A 14,166-nucleotide genomic window follows, 5' to 3' on the forward strand; every position below is an offset into this window, starting at 1 on the left:
ATTCTTCTTCAGTATGCAATCTTACATCTTGTACATGATATATTTAAAGGGTTTAACGAAAAAAGTATACTTTAGGTGTTTTTATAGATCTAAGCAAAGCCTTTGATACAGTTGATCATATAATTCTTTCATCCAAACTCGAAATTTACGGTATAATAAATTCAAACTTAGCTTGGTTTAAAAGTTACTTGTTTAACAGGAAGCAATATATTTCATACGAAGATGGAAAAACGGATAATATGACTATCACGTGCGGTGTTCCCTAAGGTTCAGTAGGACCTCTCTTATTTCTAGTTTATATAAATGATTTAAATAATTTTTCTAATACCTTAAACTCAATTTTATTTGCCGATGATACTAGCTTGTTTTATTTTAATGAAGACATTAATTTTTCTCGTGAGAAATGGGACTTCTCTTGAGAAACGAGAAATAGAAAATTCTCGCGAGAAGTAGAACGAGACTTAATAATTTGTTTTTTTAATTAATTAAAATTTTGACTCCGTGATTTTAATAAATCTAATTAAAAATTTAATTTGTTTTTGACAAAAACAAATTAAATTTTTAATTAGATTTTTAATTAGATTTTTTAATTAAATTTTTTAAAAAAATCTATTTAAAAAATTTTAATTAGATTTTAAATATTTTTAATTAGATTTAAATACAAAAACTTTTTGTATAAAATGGTGCACTTTCGACTTAATTTCATTAGTTTACCAGTGGAATTCAACTTGACACATATTGTTCATATTGAAAAGAAATATTCTTGCCTCATTTCAACGATCAAAAATGTCACCAAGAAAAAACAAAATCTGGAGATATTTTCAAAAAACAAGTGACGGTGCTGAATGCAAGGCGTGCAAAAAGTCTGTGAAAACAAAAGATGGAAACACAACCGGACTTCATCGTCACCTCGAAAAAAAACACAGCCAAGATTATTTTAAGTATTCTGAAAAAACTGACGACTCTCTTCTTCCTCCTCCTAAGAAGAAACAACGACCCATGGTCGAAATGCTTGAAACAAAGTCCAAATATGACAAAGACAATTCCATTCAAAAACAGTTTGACTCTGCAATGCTCGATTACTTATGCACTGATCTGGCATCCTTTTCAGCAGTCGAAGGAAGAGGTTTCAAGAAATTGTTTGACATTGCAAATCCTAAACTGAGCCTTCATCACAGAACAACATATTCAAGAAAGCTTTCAATTCGGTCAAGAGAAGTTCAAGCTGGAATGAAGAGCATAATAACGGAGATTACGCAAAATCTAAAAAGCGCTGCATTTACTTCTGACCTTTGGACTTCTAGAGTTCAGGACAGATACATCTCTTGGACTTTTCATGCTATTGACGAAAATTGGAGACTACATCACTGGACACCCCATGTCCAACAGTTCCCAGGCAGACACAAAGGTATCTTAATTGAAGGAAAGCTGGATTCTTTGTTAGAAGAACTAAATTTGCCTGCTGATTTGCCAATGTACTGCGTGAGCGACCAGGCAAGAAACATGAAACTTGCAGTCAAATTGTCAAAGCGCCTTGACCAATACTTGTGCAACTATCATATTTTGAAATGTGCAGTTCGAGACTCTTTTGGAATGACAGCTGGAATGGATGATGCGTTGCAAAAATGCAAAGATTTAGCTTCTTTAACTCACTAGTCAACAGTTGCAGCTGAGTTGCTTGAATCAGAATCAGATGCTCAAGGAATCAATTTTAGACAGTTACGCCAATCTGTTGACATAAGATGGAATAGTAAACTGGATTGCATGGCTTCTGTCCTACATCTAAAGAGTGCAATTATTAGCTTATGTGCAAATGAAGATATTTTTTCTTCAAAAACCATCAGTGCATCACAGTGGAAATCAATCGAGGGAGCAGTAGAAATTTTGGCACCACTTAAAGAAGCTACAGAAACGTGGTCGGCTGAGTCTATTCCAACAATTAACACTGTCGCCGATTCTCTTTATTTAATCCATGACAAAATTGATCAATTTATTGAGACGGATGGAAAAAATAGCTACGGTGTCTTGTATGCAAAAAACTTGAAAAGCTGCATTGAGAAAAGATTTCCTCTTTGTCACACTGGAAACTTATTGAGTGCTGCAGCAAACTACTTAAATCCTGCTTTAAAGGGACTTCACTTGAAGCTCTTCAAAAAGTTTCAAACAACAAAAGAATGGTTAGCCTCACAGGTTAAGGATAATGTTGAGTGCCAACCTGTTGCCAGAGTCCTTTCAGCAGATTTGTCTCTTAATTCAAAACTGAAACGCAAGTTAAACGTCAGACTTGAAACACAAGAGCCAACATCTGAACTGAACCCTATTTTGAACGAAATGTGCCAGTATGAATATCTCCCTGATGCCAAAAAAGACTTTCCGATTCTTGATTGAAATTGGTTTTGATTCTTGGTGGAAATTACATTCAAATACATTGCCAGAACTCTCTTTATTGGCTAGACAAATTTTAGCTATTCCAGCAAGTTCAACTAAATCAGAGAGAGTTTTAAGCTCAGATGGAAATGTTGTCCGATCATTAAGACACAACTTACACCCAGAAAAAGTAGAACAAATCATCTTAATCAGAGAAAACATTGTCTTGTTGGAAAAGTTTGACAAAAAAATTCTGAGTTTACATTTGACAAATGTCATTTGGGTCTATTTGTCAAAACCATGTTAACATTTTTTTTTTTACTTGGATTTTAATAAATTTGTTTTCAAAAATTGTTAAATTTTTCGTCTCGTCTCGGTCTCACGAGAAGTACTAACTTCTCGTCTCGGTCTCGTCTCGGTTTGAAAAAACCTAGTCTCGCTCACTCAATTCTTGATGAAAATATTAATTGGAGAAAACATATAAATGTAATTGAAAACTAAATTTCAAAAAATATTGTTATACTGTATAAATCTAAATATTTTTTAAACCAATCTTGTTTAAAATACATATACTTTTCATTTATACATTGTTACCTAAACTATGCAAATATTGCTTGGTGCAACACCAACGTTACAAAAATAAATAAACTTCTCTGCAAACAGAAACATGCTACTAGGATTATTACAAATGAAGTTCGACTCTCCCATACAAAAATACTTTTTAGTAAACTCAATATATTAGATGTTTTCAAAATAAATCTTTATCAAATTCTTACATTTATGTTTAAACCTGATAAAAAAACGGCACCGCCTTTATTTTACTCAATATTTAAAAAAATAAATCATATATACAGCACAAGATTCTCAAAAAATAACGTTAGCCAATCCAAAACCTATTATTCCGTCACTAAATACTCAATTACAAATCGAGGACCTAAATTATGGAATACATTTTTAAACGATGATCTTAAAACACTCTCTTCGCTTAAGCAATTTAAAACAAAACTTAGGCAAACTCTTTTACTAAACGACAATGAATTAAATTTCTTCTAAGGCGTTAAATAAGAGTACTCTTATGATTTGATTTATATAATTACGAATATATTTATTAATTTTATAAATACACAATAAAATAAAAAATAATTGTATTTTTACACGATTTAATTTCATCATTTGTTTATTACCATTGTTTATTACCAATTTTTTTTATTTATTAATTTATATTTTTCTTTCTTTATCTTTTAGAAAATTTGATTAATATAATTGTATTATATAATTTTTTAGAAAATTTGAATAATACTTAAAAGATTTTTTATTATCTTACACGTTTTTTAAACGCTATACTATGGATGGTATATATTACGGGGCTTAGTGATAAGACAGCTATAGTCTTCTTTTTGCTCCTGTCGTGTAAATTTTTATTTATTTACTAAGTTATTGTAATTATTGTCAAATGGCAAAATACATATATTAAAAAAGTGCCAGTTAAAACCCAAACTTAATTTTCTACGATACTGATACACCATATGAGACTCATTTTATACCCATTACTGTTTCGAGCCAAAACCCAATCCCTGTAACCCAGATAAATTTCCAGCTGGTGTTTATCTGGGTTACTCGTCATCAACCCTTAACTTGGTTAACTGGGCATTGTATTTACATCCTCAATAATATATATTTTTTTAAAACCTCGATTGTACAAATTCTTTTTTATTGCAATTAAATGAATTGAAGTTAAATGTGGTATGGGACTAGAAGTGTTTTGAACTGCGTAAGAAGTTGTCTTTTTTTTACAACCTACAAGCAAAATAAAATTGAAGAAAAGAAAGTAGATATTATACACATAAAATATATCTAAAGGTCAACACCAAAAGCTAAAAAATTCTTACTTATTTTTAAAAATCTATATCTAATGCATATCTTATAAAAGATATGCATTATATGGCATGTAAAATTTTTTTGTTGAAAAGTGTTATATATTGGTATAGGAATATATGAGAATCACGTGGGGGATAAAACCTTAAAAACTACGCGTTGCGTGTGAGATTAGAATAGTGACGTAATGTGCAACAAAAGGTTGTTGCGCATTACGTCACTAAAAATTACATGGACTTTAGCCATTAATCGACGTGTTTTTGTTAAATAAATTAAAAAGGTCAAGAATTTACAATATAAAGATCTGCCAGATATTCACGAGAATAATTTATTTAAAATATTTGATGATAAGTTTGATAAAACGGAAGTTATTAAATCTTTAAGAAGAAAGTATAAAATTAAAAAAAGAAATTCTTTGAATTTTTTTAGATCTAAATAAAAAGCACAATTTGTTGAACATCCTGGAATATAAAAAAAAGAAACACATTATCAAATCAAACTGAACAAAACAATGTCGATGTCAAAGATAAACTAGCTCGTACGACAAGAGCAGATAAAACTTTTAATAAAGTTGAAAAAAAAATAATAATGAAACGCGGGAACGAAGCGAGAACAAAATCAATATCTCATTAAGTCTAAAATTTGTTTTAGGGGGTAATGTAAAATTTATTTTAGGGGGTCATATAAATACTGACGGTGAAAAACGGAGATACTAGAAAATGTATTTCTCAACAAAAACTGATTAAATTTAAGCAATACTTCTTTTTTTCTTTTGCGTTTTTTAAAATCTAGTTAAGAGAAGTTAAGATTTAGTTTATTTATTTAGTTAAAAAAGTTAAACGGAAAACAGGTAAAAAAAAATAATGAAAAAAGCGCAAAAGAACCATAACATTTAAATTTTTTGAACAAAAATTTTGAAGAAAGAAATTTTATTGGATAGCTACGTTTAATTATAATTGCGTACATTTTACATAAACAAAGACTGCAGAAGAATTAAGGAATTGAAAAAGCAATTCCTTAAAGGATCAAAAATCTGAAAAACTTCAAAATATTTATTATATTATCCTTATTATTTCATTAACTTATATATTTTTTAATTCAAAAATGGATTCAAACTACATTAATAATTTTAACTCTAACGATTATTAATACAACGGATTGAAACTATTTTAGAAAGGCAGACGGTTTCCAAAGCAACTGCAGCTATTTTTGTAGTCATGAAAGTAGAAGAAGTATTTTCTATTTCATTGAATATTCTTGATAATAGATTTTATGGTTATCTTGATGCAACCCATATGATTCATTTGTATGGTTTGAATTTTTTAAAAACTTCTGACATTTATTTTATGTAAGATGTTTTTAAAAAACTTTTGCTATCTTTGCAATAGTTTTTTGGAAACATTAAATTTTTGTTATTATTTTAAGCATGACATTAGTATTCCTGACGTCTCATAACTCAAAACGTTAATAAATAAAAAAAAAGAAAATAATTAAACAAAGTAAATAAATAAAGAAGTTTTATCAATTAAAACTTCAACAGATAAATTAAAGTCATTGTTATAATCCACCTTCTCGCAAAACAGAAAATATTAGTACATTTTTACATAATCAAGTCTTAAATTAAAGCATCTATGAAAAGAAATTAATCGATATATTAAGCGATTTGAACTTATATTGCTTCAAGCACTTTAAGCGTTTGCAAAAATCCTGAAAAATAAACTACCATAGGTATCCAAACACACTTAACTGAGTTCGTGTTTTAATCATGCGGCAGAAAATTTCCTTCGTGACTCTACGATCGTTGGTTTAATTTCCATTAATAAATTATAAACTTTCTGAAGACTGTTATTACCCCGTGTATAACCACTTTCAAACAATGACATTTTTTAAAATAATTTAAAAGTCAGAGGTTTGCTTAATCTTGACAAAGACTCTGTAGCTGTTGCCAGGAAACTTTTTTCTAAAACTTCATTTAGTTGCTTAGTAATAGTTTTAGATCGTTATTTTCTGTGCTGACATCTTTTTCACTTCGCAAATCTCGTCCAAGTATTCTAGGATGATTTGAATTTGTGACTATATATATATATATATATATATATATATATATATATATATATATATATATATATATATATATATATATATATATATATATATATATATATATATATGTATGGATGTATTTGTTAATGATATTTAAAAATATACCCAAAATTTTCTTACAGAATAGTCAGAATAGTATTTCAAATAAGTATGGAAAAGTATCATTCTTTTCATTTGGGGCTAAACGTTTAAGTAATTTATAAAAAAAAAATTATCTTGTGTTTAAAAATTTTCTCAATGGATAATCTTACATTAACTAAAAATATTTTTTTTTTTTTAAAGAAATTAAAAATAAAATAGCACGTACAAACTTTACCCCTGCTCTCTTTAATTATTGTTATATTTAATGGTATCTTCTTTTAATTCTTTCATTTATTATTAAAATAAGGGATCTAATAAAAAAAATTGTCTTTAATTGCAACAGACAAAAAAACAGTGTCCTAGATAAAAGCCGCATTTGATGTCAATAGATCAAATACGTGCTCAAACAATTACTTTTAAAAACAAGCTTGTTTGAGTTGTTTTCAGCAAAATGAAATTTTAACAGTCGTTAATTAAACACTGTCAATAAAATGTAAACTCATCTAAACATTCAAACATTCAAAACAACGGATAGGAACCGATCTACGTGGACAAAATTATGCAAGAAAGACTTTTTTGGTCTTCGGCTTCTTTGAGACCTTTTTTTTTTTTGGTTGAGAATGTGTAACTTGCATAAATAATATAAAAGTATTTGGTGAATTGGAACCAAAAATGATTTTTAATTCATTTTTGGCTCAAAGAGTTATGTCAGTAGGAGAGGTACTGGCTCTCGCATCTTTTTCTCCTATCAAATCATCAGCAGGTTCTTTTTTTCCTTTCAAACCATCAGCAGGTTCTTTTCCGTTTCGTAGATTACAACGAAGTTTAATTAATCAGTTATTATAAAGTTATAAAGTAATAAGGTAATAATGTTATAAGGTAAATCTTTTACTTCTGAATTTTATTCATGCCTTTAGAATTTTTCTGAAAAAGTTCCATGAAAATATTTTGATCGAATGACAAAGCGGTTACAGTAGAGGATGATAAATCAAAAATGTTTAATTATGTTAATTAAAGTAATTATGTTTAATCATGTAAAAGTTGTTTGAAAATATCGAACGTAGTGGTTTTAAAAGCGAGAAAGATTAGTTTAAAAGTTATTTAATACTAAAAAGTTGCTTTTTGTTGTTGTATATAAAAGATATTTATAATCTTTATTAGATTCAATTTTTTACCATTTTTATTAAGTTTAGGTTATTATTTTAAAACAATGCATTTTTAAAAATTTAGGTATTTCATTTTGAAAAAAAAAAATTTTGAAATTTTTATCTACAATAGGTTTATGACACATCGTTATCTAAATAAATAATTTTTTAACGTGTATCTCTTGGTTTTTGAGGTGTTAAGTCAATTATTTTAACAAAAATTAAGCTCCTACGGTAAAGCTATTATTTCTTTTAATAACCTATCCTGATTCATCACGAATCATAATCATTTAATTTTATGTGCACGCATGTTAAATTTTGCAATAAAAAAAATTAAACGATAAAAAAGTACCAAAATCAAAAAGATCTTTTTACTGGTTACCTTGGTTACCTAGATAAGCTACATTCAGGCATAAAATACTCAAACTTCAATTTTTAATTTCATGCTTAAATGAACGTGCTTTTTGACAAATAATGGTGCTTAAGTTCAACAAAAAAATGCTTCCACCATCATCATTTTCTGCAAGATCCTTTTGTTTTACACTTGCATGAAACAGTACGTTATAAAACTTTTAACCAACTTGTTAAAGACTAAAGTAGAAATGTCCGATGTGAATATATTTCTTCTATTTGATGTAGTTCTATTGTTTTGATCTTTTAAAAAACGGAATTCTAGTTGTGTGCGTGCGTTTAATAGTAATATAGAAAATTAAATGGTAGTGTAAATAATGACTTATTGTTGTATGCGCTACTTGGAAAGATTTATATTAAAGTAAAATCTAACCAATTTTTGATGACAACTAAACTATCAACATTTTTTTTTTTTTTTTCTTAATTTTTTTAATTTTTTTTTCACACCCAGTAAACACAAAGACCTATAAAAGACGTCTAAAATACGTTATTTAAAAAGTCTAAAATTCGCATTTGTAGACGTCTAGATCAAGAGGTAAAAGGAATTCTTTAAGACTTTAAGACGTTAAAGATATCATTAAGACATCTTCTAATAGCATACCGAGCTCCGCAAAGACAAGCTCAGCTCACTAAAGAGTATTATAAACCACTTAAAAGGAATAAGAGTAAGTTAGTTTGTAAAAGAACAGATTTAAATTGAAATAAATACAGTTGAGTTAGAAAGATAACAAAAAAAAAATGCTGAGAGACTAGTCAGTAAAGAAACACATCGCATAAAGACTTTTAGTGAGAGTTAAAACTCCATATGAACATATCTTTTAATTTTTAAAAGATTATGAAGTTTGAAACTTGTTGTTGAAATTGATTTTAGTGTAGTTGAATAAGAAAATTTAATAATTCATTGTCCTCATGTTGGGGGTAAGGAAGGTAAACGTTTAGAGCATTTCGTTCCCATGCTTCGTTCGTCACGATTTTTTTTTAAATGTTCTTATTTGACATAAGCAAAAGCATACTTAAATTTGGAGTTAGCTAATCAATTTCTTAACATCAAAAAATCCTGTCCACTACGCGACTGGCAAAAACCGTTTCCGACTAATAATGTAAACTATGTCATTTTTGTATACATAGGGCTAAAGATATCGTCTCGTATATGTCAACTTCAAACAAGTGCATAACAAGACAGATAAAAAAATTCAACGTTCTAAAACTTGCCATTTAAGTTTCTACTTTAAAAATAGAAATGAAAGGTTATAACGGGAAAGTTAAAGAATAAAAAACCTTAAAAGTACCTTTCATGACAATGGTTTTAACCGCAATGGTGGGTTTTGTGTGACAATTGGAATTTTTGGAACATTGGTTTACAACCATGTTCCAAAATTTGGATTCCAATTTTTAAATCACTAAAACTCTTAAGAAAATCTTACAAAAAAATTTTTATTTGTAAATATAAATGGTTTTTTATATTTTTTGGTTTTGTTTTTATAACAGTTTTTTTTCTATTTGCTAACAAGAGTATTATTATTTCCTCGAAATATAACAAAAAGAGTTATAAAAGAGTTAAAAAGTCCATAAAAAAAATTATTTAAACTCATCTAATTAAACTCATTTAAAGATGTCTACATTTAAATTCCTTACAGTCTGATATTTTGAAACATTCATCTTTCTATCTGTAATGCATTACACGTTGTTTTTTTTGGTTCTTTTATTACATTTTATATATGTAATAACTATGATACGTAACTAAGATACGTAAAAAAAAAAAGGACTGTATAAGTAACATTATTATAAACATTACCTTGCATTTATTGATATTAGATATACATTTCAAAATTGCGTTTATTTTGCTAGGTATATAACAAAGTGCTTTAAAAAGTCTTAGGAAAAACTTTTTCAGTTAAACAAGTATTATAAAACGGTTTCACGTTGCTTCTCAACAAACGCGCAACAATAAAAACTGTTACGTTGTTGACACAATACAATAATGTTCTGTATATGTTCCTGAACTTCAGAAGCTAACTTGTGGGGAGAAATTTGTGAACACTAAGACCTTGACATTACATTTGTTTAACGAAGACTAATATTGAGGGGGGTCGAGGTTTACTAAAATCATAACGAAAACATTTTATTGAAAATATTTAGTTTGACTGATAATCTAGATTTGATTCAGAACTTTTCTAAACTCTTTAAATAAAATCCTTATTATCATTCATTCCATAGATATTCTGGCTAATGTACATCTTTGCGGTGATTAATAAAAAAATCAAAAGAACAGTTTTTTATTTTGCAACCCATGCGCATGCGCATAAAAGTGATGATATCTTTTAACATATATGAATTTTAATTATTCTTCAAATGAAACAGTGAAGTAAATGATGTAAGTAAATAAGCTAAAGTTTTCTAATATTCGAAGTATAGTAAGAAAAAATAATTTAAAAGAAAAAATAAATCTTATTTCCTAGTATATTGATATATATATACATATGAATATCCGTATATGTATACATATGAAAAAACTGTATAATTTGTATAAATTGATCTTTACTTAACATCACTAATCTTCCCAATAAATTTACTAAAGAAAAGATTGTAAAAGTTTTTTATGCTGGCTAAAGCGTTTCTCGAAGAATGAAGAGATCCAGGTTTTTATGCTTGCTTATACTGTAAAATAAATATGTATTTGATTTATAATTATATACATATATTTGATTTATAGTATATATATATATATATATATATATATATATATATATATATAATATATATATATATATATACATATATATATATATATATATATATATATATATATATATATATATATATATATGTATATATAATACAATACATATGTATCTCTAATGCAAAATAAATATATATCGGTAAAGAAGGAGGTGTGAACCCCACAAAGAACAATATATATATATATATATATATATATATATATATATATATATATATATATATATATATATATATATATAAACGTGACATTTTTAAACTACAGCAAATTTTGTGCTTATGAAATTATATATGTATATATATATATATATATATATATTATATATATATATATATATATATATATATATATATATATATATATATATATATATATATATATATATATATATAAACGTGACATTTATAGACTACAGCAAATTTTGTGTTTATGAAATTATATATATATATATATATATATATATATATATATATATATATATATATATATATATATACATATATATATATATGTATATATATATATATATATATATATATATATATGTATATATATATATATATATATATATATATATATATATATATATATATATATATATATATATATATATATATATATATATATATATATATATATATATATATATATATATACAATTTAGTACATTTATATACAATTTAGTCAATTTAGAAACATGGGAGCTGTCAGAATAAAGTTATCAAACCAAACTTAAATCTCAGCTGGTCCGATTAAAACGACATTGATTAAACGTCATCATTTTTCTTATTGTTTGTTTCGAAGATAAAATAAATTGCGTTGAATTTCTTTTGTGATATTTCTATAATATAGTTCATTATATAAAGAGAAAACAGTTTTAAAATTTTAATTAAAAAGGAAACAACTCTTGGCTTGGAAACATTTATAAAGCACTTTTAAATGGACCCTTGTAGTCAGTTATCAAGCAACGGTCCAAGCAAATAAACTAGATTTACAATTGTAAATATTCGCTCATTATTTTATACTTTAAACATAAGTGAAGTTTTTATTGAATTTTTAATTCATAAATATTCAGGAAACAATAATAAAAATGATTAAGGCATTGATTGTCATATTTGTGTTAATAAATTCAGTATTTACGAGATGTAACTATATGCGATGGAGTGGATGCGAAGATTCTGAAGAAGGTAATTTATTTACAATACAGTACACTAATACTACACTATTATAGAATCTTTACCATGTTTGACATTCCGAACTATAAATTTTAAGCCAAACTAAGATGAAACTACTATACTATTGCTTTTCAGAATGTACTAACTATTACTATGACGTTAAGATATTTTAGGTTTTCATAAAACTCTTATCAGCTTTAGAAACACTCGGTTGATGACTAAAACTTTTAAATTTTTTTCTTAGTAATGAATATTCTTTTATTTTAAGTTTTGATAATTTCTTTTAATTTGTAATGTAATTAGTGATAATTAGTGATATTGCAAAGTCTGTATCTGTTGCTGATTAAACTTTTTCTTTATATATTTTTTGAATTATTTTATTATTACAATATATAATTTATTAGCTGGTAAATCAAATCAAGAGGCTATGTCAAAGCTGGGTTTATTATTCCAATCAAAGTTTTCAGGAAAAAAAGACCCTGAAGTTAAGTTTGCGGACCAACGTGAAGACCTCGATTCTGAGAAGTTTAATGATGAACTTAATGATGTTCTGCGTTCAAACCTTGTTAATTTTGACGAAAAGAAACCCGATGAGAAAAACGAAGGTGATGTCAACCACATAACAGAAGAAACAACTCTAAGTGAAAAAAACTACAAAATTTTTAAAAAAATGGATAACATTATTCATAGTCTAATGGGAATTCCATTGAGAATTGATCAATTTGTTGCTAAAAATAGAAGAAAATAACTTATCGCTGCGTTCTTTTAGTTAAATACGTTTTGTTTTAATTTACTTTTGCATATATATTACATTTAAATAGGCACACCACTTTGTTTTATTCTTTTAAACAGTAGTGCATTAATAGTATCAAGCGACTTTTTAAATTAGTTTTTAAAATGCTTTTCATGCGCCAAATACACTTGCATACAAGTTTATTTTTAATTATTGAACGCGTGATATAATATTTTGATCTAATTAGCTTTGCAACATTAGCTTAGCATGAAATCGTCACACGATTTTTTTGTCGGATTTTTGTTCAACGGAGATAAAAGATAACACGTAGCTAAAGCAAATTTAAAAAAAAAATTACTTCTAATTAAGATAAAAAGCTTTTAAACTCTTCATAATTTCAATTTGAGCATAAAATATGTTAATATTGTTTTAGAATTTCAATAATGTTTCTTTTCTATAAAATTAAAAATGTATATATAAAATTGTAAAAACAAACAACTCTAACTTTAACATTTAAACTAGTTTTCGATTCATATATCGTACATTACAAGAACCATTACAACATTTTTACAGATGTTTACTCTTGGTTAACATATTTCTTATATCGTTTAGTATTAACAATTTAATATTTCGTGTAATTATTTATTTATTTAACCTAGCTATTCTTGATTTGTTACGAATAAAAAGTGAAATTAATTAAATGAAAAAAATAAAAATTATTAAATATAAAAATTATTAAAAGATGTGTCTCCATTTTTTTGACAAAGTTTTCATTACTTTCGAAATCTTCGTTTTTTTTTTTGTTTTATTTTCTGTTAGATACACACAATTAATTTCTGATTTGTTTTTAACAAATAGCATTAGAGTTACCCCACAGAGGAGGTAAGCCTAAAACATAAACATCTAAAAACTGTTTTTTATAATAACTTTCTTCATTATAATTATTGCAATTAGAATATAAATTAATAATCTAACGATATAAGTTATAAGTAGAAGGTTGAGCTTAGATAAAATTTATCAAACATATGCTTTTAAATAAATTAAGCTTTATCCAGAAACAATCCTTTCAAAACGGTTTTTTGTTTTTGCTATCTTACAAGCGACATTGACTTCATAGACACAAACAAATGCTGCTTTAATAAAGGCTTTTTCGTGGACCGCTGTAAATTAATAACGAGTCGTCAGGTTTATTTTATTTATTTATAGCTTATAAATAACAAAAATAGTTGTAAAAAAAAGAAAAGTTAAAACTTTTTTCTAATAAATACTCAGAAATTAAAAGAATTTGCTGTTTAATGAAGTATGAATTATTAATTTATTACTTTAAATAAAGATAGCTTTATTAAAAATGATAATTTTCAAAGTCATGCTTGAAGTCATTTTTTAACCTGCAATGGAAAATATAAGGGTATATATATATATATATATATATATTATATATATATATATATATATATATAAATATATATATATATATATATATATATATTTATATATATATATATATATATATATATATATATATATATATATATA

At 26.1% G+C, this 14,166-nt stretch overlaps 2 protein-coding genes across 2 annotated transcripts; both read left to right on the top strand.

The window, feature by feature from the left end:
• Window positions 1–786: 786 nt before the first annotated feature.
• On the top strand, window positions 787–1,656 carry LOC136083308 (E3 SUMO-protein ligase ZBED1-like). The gene has a single exon (XM_065802711.1). It carries the CDS (start codon window positions 787–789, stop codon window positions 1,654–1,656), a length of 870 nt encoding a protein of 289 aa, XP_065658783.1.
• A 10,001-nt stretch (window positions 1,657–11,657) lies between these two features.
• On the top strand, window positions 11,658–12,723 carry LOC101241401 (uncharacterized). Its single transcript, XM_065803764.1, has 2 exons — window positions 11,658–11,909; window positions 12,302–12,723. The coding sequence occupies exons 1-2, from the start codon at window positions 11,813–11,815 to the stop codon at window positions 12,643–12,645; spliced, it is 441 nt and encodes a 146-aa protein (XP_065659836.1). The 5' UTR covers window positions 11,658–11,812; the 3' UTR covers window positions 12,646–12,723.
• The last annotated feature ends 1,443 nt before the right edge of the window (window positions 12,724–14,166 follow it).

The sequence above is a fragment of the Hydra vulgaris genome, chromosome 08 (genome assembly GCF_038396675.1).
Source record: "Hydra vulgaris chromosome 08, alternate assembly HydraT2T_AEP".
In the NCBI taxonomy this organism is placed as follows: domain Eukaryota; kingdom Metazoa; phylum Cnidaria; class Hydrozoa; order Anthoathecata; family Hydridae; genus Hydra; species Hydra vulgaris.

Bases quoted from the DNA above. Each gene is read 5' to 3' on its own strand.
- LOC101241401 (XM_065803764.1), top strand. From the start codon at position 11,813: ATGATTAAGGCATTGATTGTCATATTTGTGTTAATAAATTCAGTATTT. The intron at 11,910-12,301 runs GTAATTTATTTA...ATAATTTATTAG, and splicing joins ATGCGAAGATTCTGAAGAAG to CTGGTAAATCAAATCAAGAG.
- LOC136083308 (XM_065802711.1), top strand. From the start codon at position 787: ATGTCACCAAGAAAAAACAAAATCTGGAGATATTTTCAAAAAACAAGT.